This window comes from Sciurus carolinensis, chromosome 8 (genome assembly GCF_902686445.1).
Source record: "Sciurus carolinensis chromosome 8, mSciCar1.2, whole genome shotgun sequence".
Classification (NCBI taxonomy): domain Eukaryota; kingdom Metazoa; phylum Chordata; class Mammalia; order Rodentia; family Sciuridae; genus Sciurus; species Sciurus carolinensis.
The window spans coordinates 63,307,375-63,331,451 of NC_062220.1; the positions used below are offsets into that span (position 1 = coordinate 63,307,375).

Below are 24,077 nucleotides of genomic sequence, written 5' to 3' on the forward strand. Positions count from 1 at the left end.
TAATAAATCCCCATGTACTCTGACCCACATTCTGTCAACTCAATCTTCAATCTTGTTTCATTTATAACTCTGTCCACTTTTCTCCAACATATTGTTTTTTTGTTTTGTTGCATTTTTTATTGTACACAAATGGGGTACAACTTTTCATTTCTGTGGCTGTACGCAATGTAGATTCACACCATTCATGTAATTATGCATATACATAGGGTAATACTGTTTCATTCTACTATCTTTCCTTCCCCCACCCTCTCCTGCCCCACTTTCCTCTACACCATCCAAAGTTCCTTCATTCTTCTCTCCCCCACCACCACCCCCTCTCATTATATATCATCATCCACTTATCAGAGAAAACATTTGGCCTTTGGTTTTTTGGGCTTGGCCTATTTCACTTAGCATGATATTTTCCAACTTCATCCATTTAACAGCAAATGCCATAAATGGAGTTAGATGAAATCTTAGGGTGGTTTTAATTTGCATTTCTCTAATTACTAGAGATGATGAGCACATTTTCATATATTTGTTGTTCACCTGTATATCTTCTGTGAAGTGTGTGCCCAGTTCCTTAGCCCATTTATTGACTGGGCTCTTTGTATTTTGGGTGTAAAGGTTTTTAAGTTCTTTATAAATTTTGGAGATTAGTGCTCTGTCTGAAGTATGTGTGGGATAGATTTTCTCCCACTCTGTAGGCTCTCTTTTCACATTATTGATTGTTTCCTGTGCTGAGAAAAAGCTTTTTAGTTTATGTATCCCATTTATTGATTCTTGTTTTTATTTCTTGCACTATGGGGGTCTTGTTAAGGTGGTCTGGTCCTACGCCAACATGGTGGAGATTTGGGCCTACTTTTTTTCTATTTGGTGAAAGGACGCAGGTCTAATTCCTAGGTCCTTGACCCATTTTGAGTTGAGTTTTGTACAGGGTGAGAGGAGTTTAATTTCATTTTACTGCACATGAATTTCCAGTTTTGCCAGCACCATTTGTTGAAGAGGCTATCTTTTCTCCATTGTAAGTTTTTGGCACCTTTGTCTAGTATGAGATAACTGTACTTAAGTGGGTTTATCTGTGTCTTCTATCCTGTACCATTGGTCTACCTGTCTATTTTGGTGCCAATATCATGACATTTTTGTTACTGTTGTTCAGAATTTGAGGTCTGGTATTGTGATACCTCCTGCATCACTCTTCCTGTCCAGGATTGCTTTGGCTATTCTGGGTCTTTTGTTCTTCCAGATGAACTTCATGATTGCTTTCTCTATTTCTATGAGAAATGTCATTGGGATTTTAATTGGAATTGCATTAAATCTGTATAGTGCCTTTGGAAGTATGGCCATTTTGAAAATATTAATTCTGCCTATTCAAGAACACAGGAGATCTTTCGTCTTCTAAGGTCTTCTCAATTTCTTTCTTTTATGTTTTGTAGTTTTCATTGTAGAGAGATCCTTCACCTCTTTGGTTAGATTGATTCCCAAGGTTTTTTTTTTTTTTTTTTTTTTTTTTTTGAGGCTATTGTGATGGAGTTGTTTTGCTCATTTCACTTTCAGATGTCTTATCACTTAGGAATATAAATGCTTTAGATTTATGCGTGTTGATTTCATACCCTATTTTGCTGAATTCATTTATTAGGTCTAGAAGTTTTCTGGTACAGTTTTTTTGGATTCTCTAAATATAGAATCATGTCATTGGCATATAGTGACAGCTTGAGTTCTTCTTTTCCTGTTGATACCCCTTTAATTTCTTTGGTCTGTCTAATTGCTCTGGCTGGTATTTCAAGGATGATGTTGAATAGAAGTGGTGAAAGAGGGCATCCCTGTCTTGTTTCAGTTTTTAAAGGGAATGCTTTCAGTTTTTCTCCATTAAGAATAATGTTGGCAGTGGCCTTAGCATAAATAGCCTTTACAATGTTGAGGTATGTTTCTATTATCCCTATTTTTTCTAGTGTTTTGAGCATGAAGGGGTGTTGTATTTTGGAAAATACTTTCTCTGCATCTATTGAAATAATCACATGATTCTTAACCTTAAGTCTATGATGTGATGAATTACATTTATTGATTTCCAGATGTTGAACCAACCTTGCATCCCTGGAATGAACCCCCCTTGATTGTGGTACACTATCTTCTTTAACATGTTTTTGTATATGATTTGCCAGAATTTTGTTAAGGATTTGTGCACCTATATTCATCAGAGATATCGGTCTAAAATTTTCTTTCCTTGATGTGTCTTTGTCTGGTTTTGGTATCAGGGTCACATCAGCTTCATAGAAAGAGTTTGGAAGGGTTCCTTCCTTTTCTATTTCATGGAATATTTTGAGAAGTATTGGTATAAGTTCTTCTTTGAAGGTCTTAGAGAACTGTATCATTTCATATATCTCTGATATGAACTGTACAAAAGAGGCAAATTTATATAGACAAAAAGTAGATTAGTGGGTACCTACTATTGGAAGTGAAAATGAGAAGTGACTATAAATGAGTATGAGGTTTTGGGGGTACTTTTAGGGTAATGCAAATATTCTGAAATTAAACTGTTATGGTTACACCCTATTATGTACAAATTAACTAAAAATTAACACATTATACATTTAAAACAATAAGTTTATGTGGCCGTTTCCTGTTGCTACAGCAAAATACCTGATACTGGGAAACAGATAAAGAAAAGAGGCTTCTTTAGTTCTGGAGACTGAAGAACACAGTGCCAGCATCTTCTTGTCTCTGGTAACAACCTCCTACTACATCACAAGAAGACAAATGATACCATGGGAGTGAATGTGTATAAGAGGTAAAGATCACATAGTAAGAGATGATACCAGAGAGATTCAGGAGCCAGGTCTGCTCTTTTTTATAACAATTTACTCCCCTGGGAAGTACCTAGGGTGCAATGAGAATTACATTAATCCTTTCCAAGTGTAGTGCCCCCAATGGCCTAATCCCCTCCCACTAGACCCTACATCTTAAAGGTTCCTCCATCTCAACAATGCTACACTAGGGACCAACCTAGTACATGAACCTCTGGGGGACATATTCAAAACTTATTCAAACCATAGTAACATGCAAATTATATCTCAATAAAGCTGTTTTGTAAAAAAAGAAATAGCCATATTTTTATAAGATTTCTTTAAATAAAATGCAACAAGCATTTAAGAAAAGCTATACATATTCAGAAGCCCTCAGATCCAAAAGCAACTTGGAATAAAATAATTCCCAACAAGTTTTGACTCCTAGTAGGCTATCCCTGTCTACAGCTAGAAGAGTACTTCTGGAGATTCTGTGTGTGTGTGTGTGTGTGTGTGTGTGTAGTAGGGTATTTGGCATTATTAGTTGTTTTAATACTGGCCTGATATTAATTTGGATATAAACAGGATATAGTTCCCAAATGACTGGAGATGTTCAGATATAACAATTTAAACTAGAGTCTGCTCTATGTAAATAAATGTAACATAAAGAAATAGTCTATGCTATATAAATAGTTGTTATATTTGCATTACTTGAAAGATTATGATTTACTAAAAATACACATATGAAACTTTGAAATTAGGCTTTAAAGACAAAAGACCTTGACAGGCTAAGCTGACAATTTATTCAGTGACCAGAAGCACTTTAAACAAAGTAAGTGAAAAAAACCTCAGAGCCAGTTTTCTCAGGGATATTTTATAACTGGATAGTGATTATAAATAAGTTATCATAGCACTTAAGATATAGTATGCACTTCAGTTTTGTTTTTAACCTCAGCTGTGTCTAGCATTACATAAATGTCATCATATACAAATGCAGAAAATCTGTGTAACTAGATTTCATTAAAATGACATCACTGCTTTTTTTGGATCTACACTAAAATAAAACTATGTATTCTTGATTACCTTACATAATATTTCAAATACAATGGAAAGGTAAGCCTACTTCTGATTTTTAGATAAACTGAAGTATGGTATTAGTTTGTACAATCATATATTAAGCTATATAGGAATTTAATGTGATATTAAATTATGTGGAAAAAAGTCATTCTTATGTTGAAGTATTTATTATATTCCATACTACCACTTAAGAACTCTGATTTCCGTTAATTTATTTTGACCTCTCTGGGTTTTTCTCATTTACTGTAGTATAGTTTATGAAGAAATTTCTGATATTTTAGAGGTCATTCCTTTAATTTTACCACTCAGGCAATCATGTAATAACAATGTCTATATCTGAAGTTCTTTTTGAGAAATAATATGTATAAAATTTTAAGGAACTTGAGGGGTTGGGGTTCTGGGTCACTGGTAGAGCACTTGCCTAGCATGTGTGAGGCACTAGGTTTGATTCTCAGCACCACAAATAAGTGAATAAAATATAGGTCTATCAACATCTAAAAAAAAAAATTAGAAGGAACTCAAGTAAATGTAAAAAGTGTATCGGTATTGGGGAACACTCATTTAAATAAAATAAAATTTCTAAGCACAAAATAAGAATAGGAAAGGATATCTATCTCTAAAATAATTACTTGATACTGCAGTATGAAATCACAGGATCCCCACCTTGGATGAAAGACCTAATCCTAGTTATTAAAGAATACTAGGGTTTTTGGTTTCTACTCCTTTGCCAACTAAGGCAGTTAATAAGAATAATAACAGCAACAATAATGATGAATAGTAAGCATTTATGGGGTTGGGGAGATAGCTCAGCTGGTAGAGTGCTTGCCTCGCAAGTGCAAGGCCCTGAGTTCGATCCCCAGCACCACAAAAAAAAAAAAAGCATTTATTATTTATGAAATGCCAGATATGTTCAACATATTAACTCATTTAATCCTCTATGAAGTAGATATTACTGCTGTCTCTATTGTATAGTTACAAAAACTTAAGGTTGTCCACAGTTAAAAAGTAAGTGCCAAAACACAGGAATTCAAATTTAGACTAATTGGCTCTACAGAAGAACCTGTACCTAGCACTAATTTAATTTACATTCTTACATAAAAATGATTCTTATTTTCTTGTCTTGGTTATAATCATCAATAGGTGCATGAAAGGGTGGCATTCAATACCTAATCATTGTCAGGACTTCACTGACCCTCTATTTGTTTTCTTACCAGCAGGGAAGCAATCAGAACCTGTTAAGAAAGCAAGTAAAAGAATATACAAAACCTTCATAAAGTTCAACTTACTTAGTTCTAAAAGTATGTAAAGTAGTTATTATTATTATTATACTTAGAAGGCAATTATAAGGATTAAATGTGCTAATACACATGGAACTAACAATAGTAACAAAGAGTTCTATAAATGTTAGCTATTTTGTCATCTCAATTAATTACTAATGCTTCCTTTTCCTTCATATTCATAAGGAAAGAATGTATCTTCCTATTTTCATTCTTTTAATATTCATCATAGTATATATCCTGGTTTATTATTCTAAAACGACCTTGACTAAATCATGTGTACATAATATGAATCAAGACTATAGTACCTTGTTTACATATTTCAAACTTTACTGTAAATAGCAGGAATATTTTTAAAGCAATTTAAATGCCAAGAATATCAACCTATCTTAGTTATTTAAACATCTTTGCATTTTTTCAAAAAACCTCATAAACATATTACTACATATACTCATAAACATATTACTACTCATTCACTGGAAATAAAAAAAAATTAAGACTATGAAACAGGTCTGACTTGTCCAAAACTTATTTGGCTTCCTTCCAATTACTTACAGAGGATAAAATTAAAATACTAGAAAAGTTAAGATAAACTGTGCTGGGTGTTTAGTTTAAGGAACCTCAACTACTGTCATCATTGGTCAAGAAATACTTTGCTTAAAATTTCTCAAACTAAATATTTTGAATAGATGCAGTTTATTATACACCAAATATGTTGCCATAAAGCTAGTTTAAAAAAAAAAAAAAGAAGGAGGAGAAGGAGGGGGAAAAGGAAAATGAGGAGGAGAGGAAGAGGAAGGGGAGGAGGAGAAATGGGTTTCTGTAACTGCAAGAGTCCAGGTAATTCCAGAATTTCTACTAAGGGCGACTTTAGGTAGGCCTACAGAAGTTAGACCTTTTATCTTCACTAAGTAGAATTAGAGAAAATTGAGCAGAGGAAGAAATCAAATATTCACTTACAGTATTTATTAAATTAAGAATGAACTATTTATTTACATAAAACTGTGTCAACATACTAATCTCTGTCAAACACACAATAAAGAATTGGTACTCTTACACCATATAGATCAGTACTTCTTTTACTACCGAGACAACTGAGGTTTGAAGCAACAACTGTGGTGTAAGTTTTAAATCGAATATTTGAGGGTAGAAATCCAAGTTTTTTTCATTACATGTCCTTCCACTGTACCACACTCTATGCAACATGTTATCCACAGAGCAGCATTTTCCTAAGTATGTCCACATAGATACTCAGAAAAAATTTAAGTTAAAAAAATGAGAAATGATGTTTTCTCTATTTGTCTCTTAGACTTAGTCACACTGCACATTACTTGCATTGTGAAATCCTATAATCATAAAAGTTTTTTACCTTTGCCTCATTCATTATTTCCCAAACTGATTTGACCACAAAATTCCTTTATTCTACTAATGCTTATTAACATTGTGCAGAATACATTTTGAGAAATGTTATATAGGGTAAAGTATTATGTTTAATACTTAATGTAATCATGGTACTCAATTTAAGAATGAAGAACCATACAAACTAAAAGTTCAATATGAACATTGTCTTCTGTTAGCACAATTATCAAAGCAGCAAACATTTATCAAGAACCAATTATGAGGTAAGACCCTGAAATAATGGAGATAATGATTCTTACCCTCATTGTATTAGCAAAGAAGATTCATTATACTTCAAGACAGGCTGTAATAAGTAACAGAATAAACCAATACCATTATAACACGGAGGTAGAAGACTAATTGATACTGTAAGAGATTCTCATGAAACTGTTGTTCGATGACGCAGAATGCATTTAGTTTAGCATGAACATATCATGCACATCTCAGGATATTTATATCTAGGATGGCAGAAAAGAATTTAGATCTCTCTGTAGTTTTTCCTGTCTCTGTCCCTATGCAGACAAGATCATTTCCATTTAAATTTGTTTCAAGGAAATACAGTCAAATATTACCAGAGCCACATCAAAGAGACTCAGAAGCAAAGACGTAACAATCATTAAGGACAATAACTCCAACAGGATGAAACACATCAAGTACCTTTAAAGCCAAGAGTTCATAATAATAATTACAAACAAACAAAAATATAGTATTGTCCTTTGTAGGATGCTAAGCAATTACTGCATTACTTTGTAAACACTTTTTTAAAAAGAACTCTAGGTCACACAACTGTAATTCCAGCAACTCTGGAGGCTGAGGCAGGATCCCAAGTACAAGGTCAGCCTGTAATTTAGATGGTTCAGTTTCCCAAATTGCTGGGATTACAAGGGTGCATCACAACACCAGGCCCATTTTTGATTTTTTGTTGTTGTTGTTGCTGTTGTTGTTGTAGATGGATACAATAACTTTATAATATTTATTTTATGTGGTGCTGAGGTTGAACTCAGGATCTCACACATGCTGGGCAAGTGCTCTACCACTGCCACAATCCCAGCCCCTCCTTTTCAGTTTTAAAGACAAATTTGAGTTAGTTTAAATTTTATTTTAAAAAGCAGAGAGACACAGTGGGAAAGATAAAAATAAAAAGTATTAGTGGGCAATCCAAACACCAAGGTGAAAAACAGCATGGGAGACTTCAAATAATTATATTTATTAGAGAGATGGCATTAGAAGATAAGAAAAATTATCCCCAGCATAGCGGCACATATCTGTAATACTAGAGATTCCAGAAGCTGAGGGAGGGGGATCATAAGTTCTAGGTCACCTTCAGCAACTTAGTGAGACCCTATCTCAAAATAAATTTTAAGCAGGACTGGAGATGTGGGTGGGTCAGTGGTAAAGAGCCCCTGGGTTTGATTCCCCAATACCACCAAAAAACAAACAAACAAACAAAAAAACGGTAAGCAAAGTTAAAGGCTGAAAGGGATAAGCAATGAGACTATAAAGTAATTGAATCTAGGTCAGAAAGATCCTTAAAGGCTTTGTGAAGAAGCTTGAAATTTATATCATACGTAAGAGGAAGTCTTGGAGTGTTAAATAGGTTAAAGGGACAAGGTCAAATTTTTGTTTAAGATAAATCACTCATGTGGGTATGAGGAGAAAATAACTGGAATAAGAATGAAGGGAGATCATGGAAAATCTGAGAAATATGTAGAAAATAAAAACAGTAACACAATGGTGATTTCAGGACCAAATTTAGAGGAAACTTTATGAGTTCCAACAGCAGTTTAAAGTTAATTCTGTTGTAACACTTAACCATAAAGTACAATATTTACTTAACATTAGTTCTTCTATGAATCAGAGTTTCTTATATATATAGACCCAAACTCAGTGCCTAAAAGCTGGGGGTATAGCTCAGTTGGTAGAGTGCATGTACAAGGTCTTGGGTTCAATCCCCAGCACCACCATCAAAAAAGGAACTCAGTGCCTGGATATATAGGCCCATCACAAATATTATTCAAATGTACATGGGTACAAATACCACCAGGACATTAGTTTTGGGAAAGCAAAGAGAAGAGGGAGAGAAAGAGTGTGTGTCTTGATAATAATAGTCTTTTATCCTAAAAATAAAACTTCTGGTAAAATTAAATATATTGAATTTTCCCTATGTTTGGTCAATATACTTAGTGATTCCCACTCCCAGCCCCAGTTTTCTACTAGTAAATAAAAAGAAACAATAAAACAAAATGTCAGTATACACCTTAAAAAAAAAAAAAAAAAGGCAATAATTTTAAAAAAATCCTACTGCCTAACATTTGGAAGGTTGGAAAAATAAGACCTCATCTGTATTCTTTGGAAGTCTAAAAATAATAAATTTTAATGAGACCATCTTACTAATTTCCTGTTTATATACTTTTACCTGTCTATAGACATTGCAATACCCTCCTCCACAAACCAGGCAAACTTGTTCTCTTTATCTATCATTCTAATGCCATCACAGGGAGGGAAGAAAGAAAGGGAGTAAAGACACCCAAAAACAGAAAGCAAACTGAAGCAATATTTTACTTAAAATGGCCAGGTAAAATATATCCTAATAAGGATTTTAATCTGTATAAAAGTTCAAATGGGAATCTTTTAAGTTATATATTTCCCAGCATTTCATTCTCTGAATCAATCCTGGGTACTGAATCAAACAGATTTTATTTTAATAAACTCCAAGGGGTATTTGGCAGAGAACAATTTAGTTTCTAAGTTACCCTGTTAAACACCATTTGTAAATGTCATTCTTTGTAGAACGATAAATACATGGCAGGCTAACAACAGTGTTTTAGTCTCTTTCAAGTCTTTCAAAGCTAGAAATTTTGCCTAATTGGTAATGTACCAACTTATTTTACCATTATGTCTGTTCCATGGTTAAAGATAAACTGATGCAAGATATTTGGAATTTAATTGGCCAATATATCCTTAACTAATACCTCTATTTTAAATTTACTAGCAGAGTATATAAAAGGTTAGAAACTAGTTTTCCAATATGTCATAATTTTTCTTCTGTTACCCAAAAGGTTCAAGAATTTATTCATTAAATAACTTTATTCAAATATGGCTTCTTGGATCTCCTTATACATATGTAAAAATGACTACTATTTTTTTTTTGTTTTTTTTGTTTTGTTTTGTTTTGTTTTTTTGCGGTGCTGGGGATCGAAAATGACTACTATTTAGACACTGTTTCTGACAACTGTTGTAGGCAAAGATTGCTTCCATTTAATGGAATAATTAATTTATTTAAAAAATCAAAAGCAAATGACTGCAGCATTTCCAAAGTTATGTACTATGTAGAAATTCCCATTTCTGACATTCTAAGAGACTTGCAAAACAAAAATTTTGTATTACCAAATATTCAACTAGTAAGACATTAAAGTACTTGGACATTCATGCATTCATAGTGCCTGAAATGATGAAAAGCTATATCGAAAAAACTTAAATATAAAGAATTTTCTACTAATATTATTTTAGTGAACCCAGTACCTTTATACTCAGAAGTAAAGCACATGACCCTTCAAATCTGTAAACATTACCTTGTAATAGTTCAGAAGTTCAGAAGGATATCACTAGAGAACAGTGTAAAGGCTTTTATCTATTTTTCCACTTTCTTTACTCATGGGAATTAATTCAGTACCTATACTGTGTAGGTACTACAAGCTCAAACAGAGAAATTCTCTAACTCATGGTACAGTTGACAAAAACTCTAGATCAGGTTAAAAAGGGGGGGTTTGGGGCAAGACAACACCTTGAGTTCCCTTCTCTCTCAGTATCTGTTTCTCATCTGTAAAATGAAGACACTAGAAAGGTTATTTTCTAAGTTACCTTTAAAGCATCTCTATATTTCTGATTCTTTAGTTTAAAAAAAGTTAAATTCTAGCACAAGGTAAACTCCGTGATCACTTCAGGAGGGAAAAAAAGGAAATTATATTTGCCAAAGAGAAGCTTTTTCTCAGGTTTTGCATTAGAGAAATGTAATTCTTTTACCAACAATTCTACTAATCAGTTAAACAACAAAATCAAGATAAGGTTATACAAGTGAAAATTCACAACAAAGGAGGACAGATAGACCAAAGACCAAAATAATAGACAATGATAATCACAAATAGAGAGAAAATTAAAAAATGATCATTTCTGTTCCATTTTCAGTGTTAAAGAGCTTTCGGAATCAGTCAAATTTACAAGAAAGTTTGGTCATTTAAAGAAAGATACCAGTAAATTCACCAAACAGTATAGTGCATTCCTTAAAATTACCATGTAAAATAAGATGGTGGTAAACTTAAACTATATCTGCACTTCTATGTATCTATTCTATTCACTTTCTAATGAATTATTTGTTTTGTTCCTTCCCAAAATACTGCTCTTTACCATGAAAACATGGTATATGATTCCAGATAAAGAATGTAACATAGTAAGGAAAACCTATTTTGTGCTGAAAATTGAAGCAAAGAGAGAGAGCAATAAGATACAAGTATAGGATTCTCAAAAAATACAAAAGAAACTTGACCACCTTCTCTAATGCTGTTTTTTTTTTTTTCCTTTTTTAGCAGATACAGAAATGTTCAATTTAAAAAGATTAACCACGACCTTTAAGGAACTAAATATATTATCAAGAATAGTTCATATTCAGCAAAAGTGAAGAGAAAGGAAGAGAACTGCTACAGTAATATTGACTGAATACCTACTATACACCAAGCACTATGCTTACTGTTTATGTCTAATTTTATCATCACAGCAATCTTAGAAGATTCTTTAACTGATAACACAAAAACATAAAAGTTGCACATATTAATGAGGCAGCATGTAATGTTCAACATATATATACACTACATAATATTTAAATCAGGTTACACAAATTTATCTCCCCAAACATTTATCTTTATTTTTTTATGGTGAGAACTTTCAAAATTCTTTCTTCTAGTTTTTTAAAATATACAGTACATAACTGTTATCTACAGTCACCATATTATACAATAATACCCCAGAGATTCTTGATCTAAAAGGATTTTTTTTCACAGAATTTCTCTATTTGAACTAGCAGTACCTGTACACAGTGTACTAATAAGGAAAATAAGCTTAGGTAAATTAAGAAATTCACCTAAGTTTAATAAATAAAGTCACCTAACCTACGATTATTCAGAAAAGTCATGTTTTCCAATACATAATCTATACTGTTGTTTTCAATGAATTTTAATTTTTAAAACTTCACTCTTGAACTTAGCTGCTACAAACTTTATGAATGAAACAATGGATTAATATTTTATACACACTTAAATGCATACTTTTATATTCAATATTTTTGGACCTCACAGAAATTATCTATCAGCATTAAGAGTCAGCCAATAATTTATCACAAAGTAGAACTGACGACCCTCCAAGAATAGAACACTGAGAAAAGTAAACTCTGGTTTAACTTACATGTATGTATGTACTTTTTTAAAAAGTGAAATTTTTTATTTATAAGTAAAACAGCAAATGTCATAATAGATTTTAGATAATGATTCCAAATATTTATGTTCTTAATAATAACTGGAAACACAAAACTTAATTCAGCACAAACATCCCTTAACACTTTATATATAAGGGGCCAAATGATTGACAATCTTAACTTCTAAGAAAATGAAGAAAATATTTAGTATCCTCATCTTTTCTTGCTCAATTCTATGCTGGTTGTATGGCACAGAACTATACAGAAGAAGTAAAGCTAAACATTTCCACAAGGAATTCACTGACGACAATGTATGCTTTAGCTATATCCTTCTGCAGCATGTTGAAGAGGGACTGCTACAATCTCAGAACATTATCTTATTTGGAAATAGGCTCTTTGCAGATGTAATTAAGGATTTCAAAAGAGATCTTATCTTGGATGAACCCTAAATCCAATGAGTGCTGTCCTTATAAGAAGAGGAAAGGCCATAGAAACAGAGTGAAGAAGACAATGTGAAGATGGAGGCAGAGATTGGAAGAATGCACCTACAATGATGACAAACCAAGGATTGCTCACCAGAAACCAGGAGAAGATATGAGACAGTTTTTCCCTCAGATTATATCGACTGTAATCCCAGTGGCTAGGGAGGTTGAAAGAGGAGGATAATGAATTCAAAGCCAGCCTCAGAAACTTAGCAAGGCCCTAAACAACTTAGCAAGACCCTGTCTCAAAATAAAAACAAAAGTAGGAATGTAGCTCACAGCTGAAGCACCCCTGGATTTCATTTCCAGAACCCACTCCCCAAAAAAAGAAAAGAAAGAAATGATAAACAAGAAATATAAAAGCAGAGTATTTTGATATAAAAAACACTCAACAGCCCATTAACCAAAAACAATCTAATTTCTCCTGTTACCATTTTTGTCACATGAATATTCCTCCAAGATAATAACTGAAAATTACTTTGTAACAATAGGAACCTCCAAATTATTCATGATTATGATGACTTATAATAGTACAACATTAAGTTTAAATTAGTTAAGAGCCTTCAGAAATCTCAAAACACGCACAGAGCAATTTATTAAAAATACCTGATACTTAAATTGAATTTCTATATACTATATACATTTTATTTTTCATATTGATTATTTTACTTTATACACACACATAATTTGAGACAGGGTCTTGCTAAGTTGCTTAGGGCCTTGCTAAGTTGCTCAGGCTGGCCTCAAACTTGTGATTCTCCTGACTCAGCCTCCTGAGTCATTGGGATTAGCAGGTGTGTGCCACCATGCCCAGCTAACATATATTTATAAATTAAAATAATTTTTTTTTCATTTTCTTCTGGAAATTTCACATCTGTTATCAGAGTTCTTTGTTCAAAATGGTCTGTTAATAATGGCTTTTGGGACTAGCTACTAATCAGTACTCAAAAGAAAAATATGAAAATGTCACCATTTTCCAGTAGAGAAAGGCAACTCTAGAGTCAAACAAAAGTTCAAGGAAATGAAGATGACTATTTTTTCATTTTTATTTATAGTGATACTACCCAATATAGGATCGGTACTACTGAATGGTGACGGTCACAAAAGTAAAGAACATTAAACTTTTTAAATATTCTAATCCAGGACATCTTAACCTAGATTCCAAGTCAGAGGTGACAATTTGTGTGTGTGAACATCATATATATTTTGCTAAAAATGAGGTCCTCAGCTTTCATCACAATTTCAAAAGGATCCATGATTGAAAAGAGGTTAAGGTCATTATCTAGTCAATGTATACAAGTGGAAAATGAAGTTCAAAGAAATACAGTTATTTGTCTAAGGTTAAAAAGTCAGTTTCAAGGTTTAAGCCTTCTTTTCACTGAAGCATAAATATGGTTAAAAGAATTTTTAATAAGCTTGAGAGAAAAGCAAATCTATATAACCTAAGAGCAATAAGGGGACTTCTCAGGCTAATGACAAAAGAAAACACCAAGACAGAAAACATTAAGCAAGATGTGAGAACAATTCATTCAGTAGAACACAGGAGGAAAGACAATTCTAGAAGGATTGTTCCCAAAAAAGGAGAAAAAGAACTGAAAAAATACCTGAATGTGACTGACTGCAACAGAAGAGGTTTAACAGTTCTATCAGAGATTTTGGAGAATTCAAAACAATCAAGTCAAAAAAAGGTAGCAGACTGAATATATTATCACAATAATTACAGGATACAGTTATAAATGATACACACACAAACATAATAATGTAAGCAGTGAACACTGATTTAACTAAACTTTTTAGCCATTGAGAGGATAGGAGGAGGAGGTAGCTTTTGAGGCAGTTTATTTTAAAAAGCTAAATCCTTATTAAAAGATCAGAAAGAAATCAACAAGTAAAATCTACAGTGAAATGACCAAGAAAAAACAAGGTAGGCATGTTTAAAAATATAAATGCAATAAAAACCATCAATGTTATTCGATAGGACACTATTGCATTTTGCACAATTCTTTGTTACAGGGGACTGTCAGAGCAGAAGTCAGCAACTAAGGAAATCTAGCTCTTTTGTCTGTTTCTGTAAGTTAAGTTTTATGAGAATACAGCCATGTGATTTATTTTACATATGTCTGTGGCACATTTTGTGCTAAAATGGTAGAGTTGACTATTTGTAACAAAGTGTTTACAGACTTCAAAACCTAAAACAGTTACTAGCTAGGCCCAATTTGGTTACAGACCCTAATTTGGGGAAGTGCATGACTTTTATTTAGCATCTGAACACTAGCCACAAATGCCAATATTCCCCAACCAAAAGTAATTATGAAAACCAAAATATCATGCCCCATATTTGCAATCCCTCTCCTCAATCCCCTACTAGGAATGAGGAGTGAAAGGATTTTGGTTTGAGAAACACTGAGCTATAAGGAACTTAAAATGATTGCTCCTGGGGAACAGAAATCAGAGGCTGGCAAGCACAGGGAAAGGTACTATAGTACTGGGGCCTGTTATTTCTCTCTCTCTCCCTCTCTCTCTCTCTCTCTTTTTGTTGTTGTTGTTCAATAAGCCTTGAAATAATAATTTTTCAAAGCATTCATGTGTATTTCTTCAAGAAAACCAAATTTAAAAGCAAAAGAAAAAAACAAATCAGATGAAGTCTAGTTAATGATTCTGGTAATTACCTAAACATGTGAGGATATTTGCTGGTTTATTTTGTGACATTTGTTATGATTGCTCTGGAAAAGTTTTTGGATGCATGTATCCAAAGCTGTTAGATAAATGACTCTTGAATAAGAGAGGCATTACTGTGCTAACTATATGTGAGTATAGTATTTCAAACCCTCCAAACCCAAGAAATGTCAGCTAGACAAGTATGTTCTATAAATGATCTTCAATAAAGTTTTAAATGTTTAACATAAAAAGCAGATAGAGAAAATGTTTTTAAAAACATTACTTCCACAAGTAGAAATTAAGAAAGAGAAAAACTCAAAGATATATGTGAAAATTTTAATACTTATTTCTTTTATTTACCTCTTTAGCTAGCTAAGCAAACTGACTGGAAATGTAAAAGTAGACATGACATTAATACAGAACCACAAAAGACTAAATTAATCATATGTCAGAAATAATACTTTCAACTTAGTACTTACATGAACTTACTTAATTGAAAGTATTGATAACATATCCAAAGATAGACTATATTCTTAGGTTTGTCTAATCTTTAAAATGTTTTCATTACCACTTACTTTCAATTCACCTAAATTTAAAAATTGATTTTCCCTCAGGGAATAAGATTTAAATGTAAAATTATATTTTGCTAACAGGAATCTGGAATAACACATCAAAAGTTTTTAAGATATGGAAACAAATATAATTCACTACACTATTAAAAATCTTAAGATATAATGGAAAACAGCATACATTTTAAGGAATGTAAAGAGTCTACTTTTCTACTACTGTATTTTCAAAAGAGGTCCATTTTTCTTTTGGACTTTATAAATAAAACATCACATTGATAAACTTATTTTGAATGACACAGTTCATTAAGTAATTACGGCAACTAATTCTAAAGCATTAAAATAAACATTTTAAAACTTCAGTTTAGAAAATACAAACCTCAAATAGTTTATTTTACTGAAAAAAAATTCAGCTGCTGAACTATAATATACAGTGAACACATACTGAAAACTAAAATCTCTCTTGACATAAAATAGTACTAAAATTATAATAGTTCTATCCTAGCTTTCTCCTGAAAATATTAAAACAAGAGATATTTTAATGCTTTTATATAATTCTAATTATATGCATAATCTTGGAGATTTGGGTTATATTGAACTGATAGTAATTAGTCAAGCTACTTTGATAATGTGGAGTAAAATATGGAGAAAAATATTTTTAGGCATCATCTTTCTAATTTATTTAGAAGTTAAATAAGTACAAGGAAAACCAAAATAATCTACCCCTTCCATTCAAAATCCTAAAATCTATTTGGTCATTATTTTAGGTAATACTTGATATAAAATCTATAGCATAAAATAAACGTGAATTTTTTTAATAAAAGCAATTAAAAGGTTAAAAGATTTAACTATCAACTTACCTTCTTTTGATACCAGACTATAGCATCTGTGACTTTGGACGCCATTTATTCCACTGAAATTACACATTCGTCATTTTAAGCTGTACAAGAGAGAAAAACATGCAAATGACTTTACTTCCACATTCCAAAAGAAGTCTGAACAACTTGCACACATAGCACTCTGATTACTTGCAGAGCAAGGGGTGTATGACTATACTTACATTACACCCTTCCTCATTACTATTTTAGCAACAGCTTCTCTTAAGTAAACAAAAATCAGTTGTCATAATAAAAGGTTCTTGCACATGAATATAGTACATCACTGTTCTTTAAAAATAGGTTGAATTGGTTTTTAAGAAAAACAAACATTTGAAGTAAGTTTCAGAATTTCCCAGGATTAATTGGAAATTCTTCATTCACAAATTCACCTATAATAGAAATCAGTTCATACACTCAGTTACAGGTAAGTTTTACTACAGTTTCTGTCAAGGGACTAGCAATTACTGTCATTTTTAAAGCATGGTTTTATAAAGATGCCAATATTTATAATCATATTTAATTTTCCTTAATAATAAGTCATCAAAAAATTGAACTAAAATGAAAATTTAAACCAAATAAGTTTAAAATTTATGTTAAACACTATGCCAATATAGAGTTATTTACAAAGGAATAATTAACATTAAAGACTTCCCAGATAACAAGATTTGCTAATATTTAGAAATTTACCACAGATATTCTCAAAAGTATCTTTCTTGTATTTTTCTAAAACAGTACTGGGTACTAAATGCAATAGTTCCTTAGCTCTAGAGAGAATTTCAAACTGATTCCAGTTAACTCCAGAATACTATTCTAATCATAAGATGACACTGGTATGTACAGCACCTCTTGTATGATGTTAAGGGCAAGCTAAAAACAGGTTCAAAAGCAGATATTGGCCCTACCACTTATTGCAAAAGCTGGCATCCAAAGTCACACAAGGTCTCAGGCAAATCATGGGAACGAGGGACCTGTTGAGCCTACCCAGATCCAAAACTGTAGAAATGCTACTATATAGTTTGCCACAGTAAACCATAATATCACAGATTTTATATACCATTCTTGGGACCACGTATGCTTCCTTAACATACTAGGATTCAAGCATAATGAAAAGTATACTATCAAATTCAAATGTCAGGCCAGGCTACGTGCTACACGCCAATAATCCCAGATATTCCAGAGGCTGAAGTAGGAGGATCACAAATTCAAGGCTAACCTCAACAACTTTGGCAAGACCCTATCTCAAAATAAAAAGGGCTGGGATCTAGCTCAGTGGGTAGAACACCCTCAATCCCCAGTGCTACCTACATACAGAAAAAAGTTCAAATGTCAGATGATCAACACCTAAAATTTAAAGCAGAATTTACTTCTTATATTTTTCTTATATTTTTGACAGTATTATAGACCAAATAACTGTATTACCTTTCCTAAAATATTGTTTCCATCTTTAACAGATCAAATCCTAGCAAACTAAAACAAACAAACAAACAAAAAATCCAAGTTAAGCAAACTGTTTTGAAATTCCTGCCAAACACCCTGATATAAAGGAAAGAAGAGGGTCACAGAACCAAAAGACCACGAATCAAATATCAGGTCCATCGGGTCCATTATTCATTATGTAATATTGAAGAAGTCACTGAATCTCTCTGAACCTCATTTTCTTTCACTTTCAAAATAGAAATAAACATTCTTTATCTCTTATATAGTTCTGTGACCAATAAATAAGATAATATACATACAATGCCTACCACAATCCAGAACATAAAATTCCCCCATTGTAAGTATTTTAATGATTGGTTTTTATATTTAAAAAATTCCCCAATCCAGATAAACATAGGAATTATTTATATTTCTTTTTTAAAACACGGAAAATAAATGAGAGTGGAAATACATGGAATTATGTCTTTGTTGACACTGAAAATAAAAATAGCTTCCTCATTATCATAAGATCACAATGTTAATTCTCAACTACACACACGTGAATTATTTAGAGATTTCAAAGGTCACCTCGTCTGAAGTTTCTTGGTTACGTGTAGCTATCTTCATTTCTCTCACCAGTGTTTTACAGGGAAGCTTTCCTTTACCAACTTAAAATCTCCCATTTTGGTTTTTCTGTTCTGGAAGTCTTTGGGAAAATACACTCATTTTAACCACATTCTGTTCTATAGACTTGCCCTACTGGTTCTGTTAGATGGTTCATTACAATATTATACCCTCAGTATATTTGTCAAGACAACTGGGTACACTTTCCAAACTGATAACCTCCTCCCCGCCACATACAAACTACAATAAATGTACAAAAATATGAGAATATTTACTTCCTTTCACTTTAGCTGATCTTTATTGAAAACAAATTTACAGATTATCTACCCAGATAAGAATCTGCTCTCCTAATTCCCCAAGAATATAGATCTACATTTCATATAAAAAAAATGTAAAAGGGGTTTTTATCACCCAATCTACTAAATTTATGAAATATTTAATATATTTGGGGAATATTTAAAAGATCATCTATAAACAATAGTATTAAAACAAAAAAAAAACAAAAATCTTCAATAAAAATGAAAAAATATTCCTGCCTCAAAATAAAACAATTTGAAAAAAGCCAATTTTTAAAATACATTTTAGTTTACACCAACTTGCACTCAAAAATAAGTTTCAAAGATCTAACAATATCTAGGTATAAAAAGTGTCCTGTGTTTTTTTAATTCTATTTATACGGGTCTACATTAACAAAAATTCAACTTTCTGATTTAAAAACCCCTTTCCTCAGTAATGATATGCTCTGCAAACTTATTTAATAGTTTTTCCATTGTGTCAACAACTTTTCAGTGACAGTGAGTGGCTCATACCTATTTTTAAAACAGGTTTTACAGCATGCTAAGATAGGTTTCTGAATCAGACATCTGACAAAGCACATGCAGTCACCCAAATATCATAAGTAAACATTAAATAAAAATAAATAATTTTACATAAGTATAAATAAAAATTGATATACAAATGATTCTGTGGATATAAAGATTACTTCTAAAGCCTTTCCAATTTCTTTGATTCAATGACAGTACAGGAATATATAGCTTTATAGTCTCTATTGTCAAATCTACTGTCAGGATACTTCATGTTATACAATTGTTTTAACATTAAATTATGACATTAAAGTCAATATACTGAGGGAAATGCATCATAAAAAAAGTTTTATTGAGTAACTTGAGTCAGAATCCAAGTCTTTATGAACTGATCTGATATAAAGAAGTATGTTACAATATGGAAATGATCCAACTCTAAAACCACAAGGCTAACTGTAGGCATAATATTTAAATCTTGCTGTGGACAGTTATTGGAGCTAATTCTCTCCTTTATACTAATTTAATCATCATACCTATCAAAATATCTGAATTTACTCCTTACTATATAAATTTCCACACATAATGAATTTATGATGCCAAAGACCAGACTGGAGGGAAAAGATGACTATAGAAAAAAATAATATATGAAGTCTGCCTTTCTATTATATTTGATAAAGTAGTTATCAAATATAATAATGCCAAGAGTATTCTTTGTGCAGATCTAGTAAAAAAAAAAAAAAAAAAAAGTCAGGTTTTTAACTATGCCTAATGTTACCAAAACTTACTCTACCATATACTATATAATCTTACAATGTACTCCCCTCATTCTGAAAAAAATTTATCTGTTCCACCATGACTATCACTAACCTCAGAAAACAATTTATTCCCACCCACTCCCATTATTCTTTTCTCCACTCATCCTCACTTCCTCCAAGATGAAGCTTCCTTTACAAGTACACATATGGAATAAAAACTGCTGCAGCCTGATGTCTTTCAGTACTTAACTAAACTAGTAAATCTTTCATTTAACTAAAAATGCAAAAACACATAGCCAAAGAGGTCACTTGATCATATGTAAACACTTTTTTACCCCCACGCAGTGTTGGGGCTCAAACCCAGAGTCCTTGCACATGCTAAGTAATATGTAAACACGCTTGAAGAAAATAGGGGGCATCACTCTTCCTCTGTAGTATTCTACAATATGCAATAGAGAAAGCGGAGGAGAGAAAAAGCAATGACGAAATATAGAATGGTGTCTTCAGTAAATAGTGATATTTGAGTTATTCTTTTCTTATTCCTATCCCTTTAATTTCTTTCACCTGTCCGACTGATAGAGCTTGAAGGACTATGTTGAATAGAAGTGGTGAAAGAGGGCATCCCTGTCTTCCAGTTTTGAGGGGCACTGCTTTCAATTTCTCCATTTAGAATGATGCTGGCCTTGGGCTTAGCATAGATAGCTTTCAAATGCTGACGTATGTTCCTACTATCCCTAGTTCTCTAGTGTTTGAACATGAAGAGGTGCTGTATTTTGTCAAATACTTTTTCTGCATCTATTGAGATGATATGATTCTTGTCTTTAAGTCTATTAATGTGGTGAATTAAGTTTATTGATTTCTGTATGTCAAACCAACCTTGCATCCCTGGGATGAACCCCAACGGATTGTGGTGCACTATCTTTTTAATATGTTTTTGTATACAATTTGCCAGAATTTTATTGAGAATTTTTGTGTCTATGTTCATCAGGGATATTGGTCTGAAGTTTTCTTTCCTTGATGTGTCTCAGTCTGGTTTTAGTATCAGGGTGGTACTAGCTTCATAGAATGAGTTTGGAAGGATTCCCTCCTTTTCTATTCTACATTTAGAAGATCCAAAAAATTCCACCAGAAAACTTCTAGAACTAATAAATGAATTCACCAAAGCAGAAGGATATAAAATCAATATCCATAAATCAAATGCATTTCTATACACCACTGCAAAAGAAATTAGAAAAATTGCCCCATTCGAAATAGCCTCAAAAAAAAAAAAAAAAAAAAAAAAAAAAAAAAAAAAAAAAAAAAAAAAAACTTGGGAATCAACCTCACAAAAGAGGTGAAACACCTCTACAATGAAAACTATAGAACACTAAAGAAAGAAACTGAAGAAGACCTTAGAACATGGGAAGAACTCACAAACTTTTGGATAGGCAAAATTAATGTCAGAATGTCCATACTACCAAAAGTGTTATGCAGATTTAATGCAATCCCTATTAAAATCCCAATGACATTCTTTATAGAAATAGAAAAAGCAATCATGAAATTCATTTGGAAAAATAAGAGCACCCAGAATCGCCAAAGAAATCCTTAGCAAGAAGAGTGAAATAGGAGGCATTACACTATCAGACCTTAAACTACACTATAGAGTAACAGCAACAAAAACAGCATGGTATTGGCACCAAAATAGACATGAGGACCAATGATACAAAATAGTAGACACAGAGACAAACCCACATAAATACGATTGTCTCATGGTAGAGAAAGTTGCCAAAAACATACATTGGAGAAAAGATAGCCTGTTCAACAAATGGTGCTGGGAAAACTGGAGATCCATATGTAACAAAATGAAATTAAACATCTGTCTCTCACCTTGCACGAAAATCAACTCTAAGTGGATCATGGACTTAGGCACCAGAACAGAGACCCTGCACCTAATAGAAGAAAAAGTAGGCCCAAATCTCCACATGTCAGCTTAGGAACTGACTTCCTTAAGAAGACTCCTAAAGCACAAGGAGAAAAAATAAGAATAAATAAATGGAATGGAATCAAACTAAAACACTTTTTCTCTGCAAAGGAAACAATCAATAATGCGAAGAGAGAGCCTACAGAATGGGAGAAAATCTTTGCCCAAATGCACGTCAGATAGAGCATTAATCTTGAAGATATACAAAGAGTTCAAAAAACCTAACACCAGAAAAACAAATAATCCAGTCAATAAATGGGTTAAGGAACTGAACAGACATCTGGCAGAAGAAGAAATACAATCAATCAACAAACATGAAAAAAAATGTTCATCATCTCTAGCAATAGAGAAATGCAAATCAAAACTAAGATTTCATCTCACTCCAGTTAGAATGGTACTTATCAAGAATATAAGCAATAATAAGTGTTGCTGAAGATGTGGGGGAAAAGATACACTCATACACTTCTGGTGGGACTGCAAATTGGTGCAACCACTATGGAAAGCAGCATGGAGATTCCTCAGAAAACTTGCAATGGAACCACCATTTGACCCAGTTATCCCACTCCTCAGTTTATACCCAAAGGCCTAAAATCAGCATACTACAGTGATACAGTCACATCAATGTTTATAGCAGTTCAACAGACAAATAGCTAAACTGTGGAATCAACCTAGATGCCCTTCAACAGATTAATGGATAAGGAAAATGTGATACATATACACAATGGAATATTACTCAGTCTTATAGAAGAATGAAATTATGGCATTTGAAGGTAAATGGATGGAGCTGGAGAATATCATGCTAAGTGAAATAACCCAATACCAAAAAACCGAAGGCCAAATGTTTTCTCTTGATAAGCAGATGCTAATCCATAATGGAGGGGGGCAGAGAATGAAAGAACTTTGGATTATGCAGAGGGGAGTGAGGGAAGAGGGGGCATGGGGATGGGAAGGACGGTGGAATGAGATGGACATTATTATGCTACATACATGTATGATTATACTACCAGTGCGACTCTGCACCATGTTTAGAGGAGAGAGGAGTTGTGCTCTATTTATGCACAATGCATCAAAATGCATTTTACTGTCATGTATAACTAACTAGAACAAGTTTTTTAAAAAGGAAAGAAAAAGAACCAATGACTAAACAGCAAAAGGGTTGAGTCCTAGATCCAAGTTCTGATACTAAGAGCTGTATACTATTGAATAAGTTATTGAGTTCTCTGGGTCTAGTACCATCTAGCCAAATATTCCACAACTCAATTGAGATTAAACAAGCAACAATCCTCATATAATGTACAAATGTTCCTCTGTATTTTTACTGACACAAGGATATTAGTATTAGATAAGTCCATGTTACATACAAGGAATTTAAAATAGAACTTAGACAAAATGGAATAAATCTTATTTTTTAAAGGTAATTTAAGTAAATCTCCTCAGGCCCTGGGATCTCATTATTATTCTTTTCTAACAACTGTTTATCACTCCCTACTGTTTACAAAATAAAATCCATAACCCCCTTAGAATTATTTCAATCTTCTACAATCTGACCCTAACCTACAACCCAACATTGTTACACACCATCTTCTCATTTAGTTTCAATCATACTATACTTTATACATTTTCTTACCTCTGTGCCAAAATTATTATTTCCTCTTAGAAAAACAAGGTGGTTTTTGATAAGGCTTCATAAATTCCACTTTCTCCACAAGTTCCTCCCAAACTTTTCCAATCAAGATTTTTTCAATTTTACTTTGTGTTCCAATTACACTTAAAATATTCTGGTTTGTATAGACTTCATTGTACTTACCTATATGTGCCCCCATTTCCATTTATAAGTTAACAGAATTCCAATGCTTTTATATCCAAATTATCCTATAGGGTTTTTTGTCTATATTAAACACAAATATTTATAAACCAAATAAATATTTATTTGATCAAAGCACTATCACAGATGAAT

At 32.5% G+C, this 24,077-nt stretch overlaps 1 protein-coding gene across 6 annotated transcripts in view; it reads right to left on the reverse strand.

Annotated features, from left to right (window-relative positions):
* The window catches only part of Phtf2 (putative homeodomain transcription factor 2), a 165,831-nt gene that overhangs the window by 93,641 nt on the left and 48,113 nt on the right, over window positions 1-24,077 (reverse strand). For 4 of the 6 annotated variants that reach the window (XM_047561744.1, XM_047561745.1, XM_047561741.1 and 1 more), the window contains exon 2: window positions 16,545-16,624. In XM_047561744.1, coding sequence (XP_047417700.1) covers window positions 16,545-16,589 — 45 coding nt within the window. In that variant the 5' untranslated portion in view covers window positions 16,590-16,624. Of the gene's footprint in view, window positions 1-16,544; window positions 16,654-17,249; window positions 17,335-24,077 lie in introns of those variants that run through there. The other 2 variants (XM_047561743.1, XM_047561742.1) reach the window with 2 other exon arrangements.